At 51.3% G+C, this 7,500-nt stretch overlaps 1 protein-coding gene across 1 annotated transcript in view; it reads right to left on the bottom strand.

Moving 5' to 3' along the window:
* shdb (Src homology 2 domain containing transforming protein D, b) overlaps nt 1-7,500 on the bottom strand; it is a gene marked incomplete at both ends in the record, with an annotated part of 33,504 nt that overhangs the window by 17,955 nt on the left and 8,049 nt on the right. Inside the window, one exon of the mRNA XM_083647734.1 lies at nt 5,589-5,855. Within this exon, the coding sequence (XP_083503860.1) occupies nt 5,589-5,855 (267 nt within the window). The remainder of the gene's footprint in view (nt 1-5,588; nt 5,856-7,500) is intronic.

Below are 7,500 nucleotides of genomic sequence, written 5' to 3'. Positions count from 1 at the left end.
AGTGGAAAGGCTTTGAAGGTGCCACCATTTATTTTTCGATTCAGAATCACCCACAGCAGCATGCCATATTCCCAAACACCCGACGATCGCTGCACAGTGTAAGCATGGATAAGCTGCGACGATGATAATGAGGCAGATTCCGTTCAGAAGCATTAGCAGCTAAATGCAACGCACACAAATCCACATACACCCCCCCCCCCCCCCCCCGCGCGCGCGCCCCTCATTTGTGCGTACATGCGCACAACCTGGTGTCACCCTTGAATTAGGTGCCTGGTGCTAATCACAGCTGCTAACACTGGTTGAGAATAATGTGTGTGTGTGTGTGTGTGTGTGTGTGTGTGTGTGTGTGTGTGTGTGTGTGTGTGTGTGAAGGTGATGATGGGGCGAGGGCTGACGGGCTGCTGGCAGATCGCGATGGCCCCCTTTGCCCCCTGTAGCGGGTTATCTGAGCGAGTGTGTCACATCGGCAGGGAGGGAGGGGCCGCGGGGAGGACAGCGCTGTCACCGCTGCTTGTGTGTGTGTGTGTGTGTGTCTGTGTGTGTGTGCAAGAGTGCTGGCGGATGACTGATTGCACCCTGCCACAATGGCCCTGACTCCCCCCCCCCCCCTCCTCCCCCTTCGCCTCACCTCGCCCTCCCCCCTTTGCATCTCCACAGCCCCCGAACATTCATTCTCCTGGAAGCCCCTCCCCTCTGAGGCGCTGGGGCCTCCACAAACATCCAGTGAGCTGCCGTCAAAGCCTCCATAACCTTGGACGTCCCTTTCTCTCTGCATTCTCTCTCTCTCTCTCTCTCTCTGTGTATACTCCCATGTCTCGCTGACGCGTTTTCTCTTTCTCTCTCTCTCTCTCTCTCTCTGTATACTCCCATGTCTCGCTGACGCGTTTTCTCTTTCTCTCTCTCTCTCTCTCTCTGTATACTCCCATGTCTCGCTGACGCGTTTTCTCTTTCTCTCTCTCTCTCTCTCTCTCTCTCTCTCTGTATACTCCCATGTCTCGCTGATGCGTTTTCTCTTTCTCTCTCTCTCTCTCTCTCTCTCTGTATATTCCCATGTCTCGCTGACGCGTTATCTCTTTCTCTCTCTCTCTCTGTATACTCCCATGTCTCGCTGACGCGTTTTCTCTTTCTCTCTCCATCTCTCTCTCTGTCTCTCTCTCTCTGTGTGTGTGTGTGTGTGTGTGTGTGTGTGTGTGTGTGTGTGTGTGTGTGTGTGTGTGTGTGTGTGTGTGTGTGTGCGTGTGTGTGCGTGCGTGCGTGCGTGTGCGTGTACAGTATATGTATATGTAAACCACACTGGATTGTAAACAAGACTATCTAAAGTCAGATATTGCACGGTTATTTACTGATCTATACAAGCGGAACTTTGAGACAGTTATTGCACGGTTATTTACCGATCTATACAAGCGGAACTTTGAGACAGTTATTGCACAGTTATTGCATTTCACATGATCGTAGTGTGTGTCTCTCTGCTCCTTATCGCTCTCTCTCTCTCTCCTCTCCCTCTCATGTAGGCCCTGCCCAGCAACGCTGCTGCGTGCGCGGGACGGGGGAATATATTATGGATTAAACGTGAGAGAGTGGAAAAGACTGTTTGTGTGTTTACACTCCATTGCTTTGGTCTGCTCAGACAGACAGCAGCACGCCAGCTCAGAGTGCTGACTCCCACTGGAAAAAAAACAAGGGGGTCAGGCATGTGGAGGCGCACAAGCCTTTTTCCTCCAGCACCTTTTCTAATGGTGCTGTAAGCTCTCGCCTCTCCAGGAGTGCATAGGTGGCAGAGGGAGCAGGAGACTCCAGGAGTGCATAGGTGGCAGAGTGAGCAGGAGACTCCAGGAGTGCATAGGTGGCAGAGGGAGCAGGAGACTCCAGGAGTGCATAGGTGGCAGAGTGAGCAGGAGACTCCAGGAGTGCATAGGTGGCAGAGGGAGCAGGAGACTCCAGGAGTGCATAGGTGGCAGAGGGAGCAGGAGACTCCAGGAGTGCATAGGTGGCAGAGGGAGCAGGAGACTGGGGCCGGTTGCACCAACTGGTCTTAACTATGCCTGGTCGTAACTCCTACGTCGGTCTTAGTTAAGACCAGTCTTTAGAGTGGATTTACGCCTGTTGCACCAACACGGCTTACCTCTGGTCTTAACTACGCCAGTCGTAGCAATGCGCGTCCATGTGAATTGCCAGGGAATGCACCCTGATTGGATGATGTGTGCCTCGCGACCTGCTTGGAGCGCACTGTGCCACTACGCTCTCTCAGCCACTACTGTATGTGCATCACTACACTACACTCCTCCCACCCTCCCTCGCTCCGGGGGAAAAATGGCGGCGATTGAGCCAGACAGACAGTCTGAATGAAATTGAATGTAACGTTCCCAATTCTATGTATTAAATTCTAAAAAAAATAACGGCAACATTTGGGAAGGCTAAGCCACACAACTAGTTCGTTGTAATCTAACATCATGCTTCAAAAGACGGAGAACTGGCTGTGTTACGACGATGAGGGTAAGGACTCAAAAAGGTCTCCGCGGAGATCTCTGTTACAGGCAGGCGCTACGCCTCCTCCTGACCAGGCGTAGGAGTTACGCCTGGGCGTAGTGAAAAGAAGGCTTAAGCCGTCTTGGTGCAACCGGCGTAGCCGTTAGGTCGTAAAGTTACGACCAACTTAGCTTAAGACCAGTGTTAAGACCAGTTGGTGCAACTGGCCCCAGGAGTGCATAGGTGGCAGAGGGAGCAGGAGACTCAGGAGTGCATAGGTGGCAGAGGGAGCAGGAGACTCAGGAGTGCATAGGTGGCAGAGGGAGCAGGAGACTCCAGGAGTGCATAGGTGGCAGAGGGAGCAGGAGACTCAGGAGTGCATAGGTGGCAGAGGGAGCAGGAGACTCAGGAGTGCATAGGTGGCAGAGGGAGCAGGAGACTCCAGGAGTGCATAGGTGGCAGAGGGAGCAGGAGACTCCAGGAGTGCATAGGTGGCAGAGGGAGCAGGAGACTCAGGAGTGCATAGGTAGCAGAGGGAGCAGGAGACTCCAGGAGTGCATAGGTGGCAGAGGGAGCAGGAGACTCCAGGAGTGCATAGGTGGCAGAGGGAGCAGGAGACTCCAGGAGTACATAGGTGGCAGAGGGAGCAGGAGACTCCAGGAGTGCATAGGTGGCAGAGTGAGCAGGAGACTCCAGGAGTGCATAGGTGGCAGAGTGAGCAGGAGACTCCAGGAGTGCATAGGTGGCAGAGTGAGCAGGAGACTCCAGGAGTACATAGGTGGCAGAGGGAGCAGGAGACTCCAGGAGTGCATAGGTGACAGAGGGAGCAGGAGACTCAGGAGTGCATAGGTGACAGAGGGAGCAGGAGACTCCAGGAGTGCATAGGTGGCAGAGGGAGCAGGAGACTCCAGGAGTACATAGGTGGCAGAGGGAGCAGGAGACTCCAGGAGTGCATAGGTGGCAGAGGGAGCAGGAGACTCCAGGAGTGCATAGGTGACAGAGGGAGCAGGAGACTCCAGGAGTGCATAGGTGGCAGAGGGAGCAGGAGATGGGGAGCAGGGCAGAACGAGAGGCAGAGCAGGAGTGAGTGCTCAGTGGGTGAGAGGTGATGTTGGCTTTTAAATTAACTGGCGCGCACGCCTCCTCTCCAAATCATCTCCATTTTCAAATAAGTCACGCCGTCTCTTTAGTGCTTCTCTGGTTAATGTGATTGGAGCGGGAACACGCGGTGAGTGAGTGTGTGTGTGTGTGTGTGTGTGTGTGTGTGTGTGTGTGTGTGTACGTGTGTGTACGTGTACAGACGAGCGTACGTGTGTGTAGTGGTGTTTTGCTTTCGCACTTCTGCTGACCATGACTCTCCTATTAGCACTGGATCAGTCACGCACATGTAAGCATGTAATTAACTGAGAAGAGAGGGAGGGGGGCGGAGAGACACTGGAGAGGAAGGGGGGAGAGCGAGAAGAGAGGGAGGGGAGGGGAGGGGAGGGGAGGGGAGGGGAGGGGAGGGGAGGGGGAGAGCGAGAAGAGAGGGGAGGGGAGGGGAGGGGAGGGGAGGGGAGGGGAGGGGAGCGCGTACGACCGGAGGCAGGCTGATTTATTAGCCCGTCACCTTGACCTCCGTGACTTGGAGATGCAGCTCAATTAAGCTGGCTTGGCCTGCCATACCTTACACTGATCTACTCCTCGCTGACCTGTCAGTCGGTTCCTGCTTCTCTTTACTCTCTCCCTCACACATGCACGCACGCACACACACACACACACCCACACACACACACACACACACACACACACACACACACACACACACCTCTCTCCCTCCAATTACGTTCAAGGAATGGAGTCTAATGATGGAATTTGACATGCATTGCCAATGCAACGTTGAAAGATAATCATTGCGCCCATTATTTTGAAACACTGCAGATATGACTCTCTCTCTCCCTCCCTCCACCCCCCTCTCTCTCTCTCTCTCTCCCTCCCTCCACCCCCCTCTCTCTCTCTCTCCCTCCCTCTCTCCCTCCCTCTACCCCCCTCTCTCTCTCTCCCTCCCTCCACCCCCCTCTCTCTCTCTCTCCCTCTCTCCCTCCCTCCACCCCCCTGAGCCTCACACTGTGTTGCTATGTGAAGTCACACACGGTGCTTGTGAGAGTGGTCTATTGTTAGTGTGCAATGACTTTAGGAAAATCAATGGTGGTCAAAGGCGTTTGGGGCTTTGGCAGAGTAGAGGTGAGGTGACAGATCTGTGCCGTCTGAGCGGAGTCAGTGAAGGTCACTGCTGTCGCATCCTCCTGCACAAGGCTTTGGAGGTGCAGTGACGGGAGGCTGTACTAAAGGTTAGGATAGTTAGCTGACCATTTTAAACATCCAGCGTCACCCAGCAGTGCTCTGATGTGTTGCCTTGACCGTTAACAAAAAAAGAATTGTACCTACGTTATTCACTTGTTGGTTTGATCTCTTCCACTAACTGTATTGAATTGATTCCACTAATAATCAAAATAGTTGCCCACTCAGAATTAAAAATGCCTCATGTAACCACCTCAATCAGAATCAACTGGCCCATTCCATCTCGAATCATCTTGAATGACATTTCATTCCATTCGAGATCGGCCGTTTAACCCTTTCATATCCCGGTTGATGGATAACATGTTGCCATGTAATAAACACTGATTCAGATTAATTTCTTTATCTCGCCTCTTTCTGCAAATGCTCGTGCATTTTTACGCAAGTAACATCAATTACATTACCTGTTTTCCACGCGGAAATCGATGTGCTTGTTGTTGACCCCAGGCACTCGGGCTAGATGTAGGCGGTGCAACACGTTTTTATATTTTTTGTGCATATTTTTTGTGTTTTGTGCATATCAGAAGCTTTTATTCTGATTACATACTGTGGAGCATGTAAACGCACATCTAAATAAAATAAAAAATGATCAGCTAACCACAGCTATTGCAGGTGCTAAACAATCAGAATAAAAAAAATATATATATGGCTCATGTAACCGCAGCTAGTGTCTTGCTCAACAGCACTGCAGCAGGGTGGATGCTAAGGAACATGTGGTGCTTTTTACTCGCGCCTCCACCCTACGGTTTTGTTACTCCACCCAACAGTGCAGTCTACTCAGTTACCTGCGAAGGCTTTGGAGATGTGGTCCTTCTTCCACTCCCAGGGCTGGTCGTACTCATCGGCTGGCCTCTCGTCGTCTTGCGGCAGCCTGCTGCTCTCTCTCTCTCCTCTCTCCTCCTGGGGCTCCCCGTACACCAGGCCCAGGCTCCTGCCTCGCTCCTCCAGGGTGTCTCCGAAGCCGATCCCCCGGCCTCGCGCATCCTCGTACGGGGTGTCGTACAGCTGCACCCCGCCCCGCGCGCGCCCGCTTCCAGGACCACGCTGCAACTCTAAAGCGTATGGGGAAAACACACATAGGCACAAGTAGGCCAAGGTAATTTTTCTTCTTCTTTTTTTTCTTTTCTTACAAGATTATGAAAGTGCAGATTGTAAGATTTCAAATGATGCCATATATTGAAATCTGAAAATGGTTGCAGAAGATTATGCTTATCTGAATGTTCGTACTCACAACATTCAGAAAAAATCGCCATGAAAGTTGGTGAACAAGCTTTGTTTGTTCTGAACAAGCTTAGTTTGCTAACAAATTATACAGTAAGTATAAGTATTTAATGATCGTAAAACTGTCGTTTGTTACATTGAGCGCATCTAAACTTGTGTAATTATCCTATAATAAGAATTCAAAGTGACGTCTGTGAGTGAGTGAGCAAAATTGTGTTCGGCCACAGCTCTGCCATTTTACGTGCGATGAGGCTGAATCTTTCAGGAAGTGTAAAGAAGAGCTAACAGGGTAAAGGTGACCTAACAGATCAGGATTTTTTAATTAGGGAATTAGGGCTGACTAAATGGGCAAAAATGGACAATTAGTGGCCAAAATGCCTCAACACAGGTTCAGCACCATAGAGAGCTCCAGAGTGGAGCAGCACACAGGTGAGCGGAGTTTGAATGAGCCAGAGGAGAGGCTGCATGCCAACCCTGTGAGCATTCAGCTAGTATGAAAAAAGTTTAAAACTTTTTTTTTAAACAAGCTTTTATCTTGTTTTGTGCGATTTCACGGTTGCCTATTTTTCTACCCCCTTTTTTCACCAGATCGTGTCACATTTATACATGTGCATGTGTAGCACACATAAACACATGCATGCAAGAACACACAAATACACACAAAATGACAGAATTCAGAATGTTGTGTGATGTTTGCGGGGTTACAGATCTGCAGGGGAAACAGGCACGGGTATAATAAGCCGTAGCGTTTGCACATAGTGATGAAGGTCCTGTAAACAAGAGAGTGAAATTGTCTCTACCTGCAAGTCGAACACAAAGCTGGTTGAGCTCTGTCATGACTAGAATTTGAGGAGGGAGACGAATGATGTTTGCACAGCTTGCTGGGGGCTCCGCAGCTCATATGTGGGGGGGCTTAACAAGGCCTAGACGCCGAGTAGCAAGGCGGTAGACACCCCCCCCCCCCACACACACACACACCCACACACACACACACACACACACACCCCCCGCACCCTCCTCTATCCACATCCCAGCAGCTAGCCGTAGCCGTAGCACAGCTCACAGCAGCATCCCGCATCCCCTCGTTAATATTTCCATCACTTTCTCGGCGGCTTCCCGACAGAGACGTGTTCCTCGGCACCTGCACCTGGTACGTCGAGTCAAATGCGAGCGTGAGATAAAAAGGCTGGGAGATTATCGACGCCGGCCCCGAAGACCAGATTAAGATTTCTGAAACAACAGACGCATCGATAATTAGGAGCCTCGGCTCGCGGGCGGCGGCGGCGGCAATCAGCGCTCTTTGATGAGTTGAACTCAAAAGAACGAACACTGGGAGAGAGAAAAAAGAGGCAGGAGATATAGAATCAGAGAACAAAGAATGGAGGGGGAAAAACGAAGGAGTCTGCATTTTTTGTGTCCGTGCTAAAGGAGGTGCGCTCATGTGTGTGTGTGTGCTAAAACTAAGGAGGTGCGCTC

This window comes from Poromitra crassiceps (assembly GCF_964638095.1).
Source record: "Poromitra crassiceps genome assembly, chromosome: 12".
Lineage (NCBI taxonomy): Eukaryota > Metazoa > Chordata > Actinopteri > Beryciformes > Melamphaidae > Poromitra > Poromitra crassiceps.
Note: the sequence above shows the minus strand (reverse complement) of the source record. Positions and strands in the feature narration are given on the sequence as shown.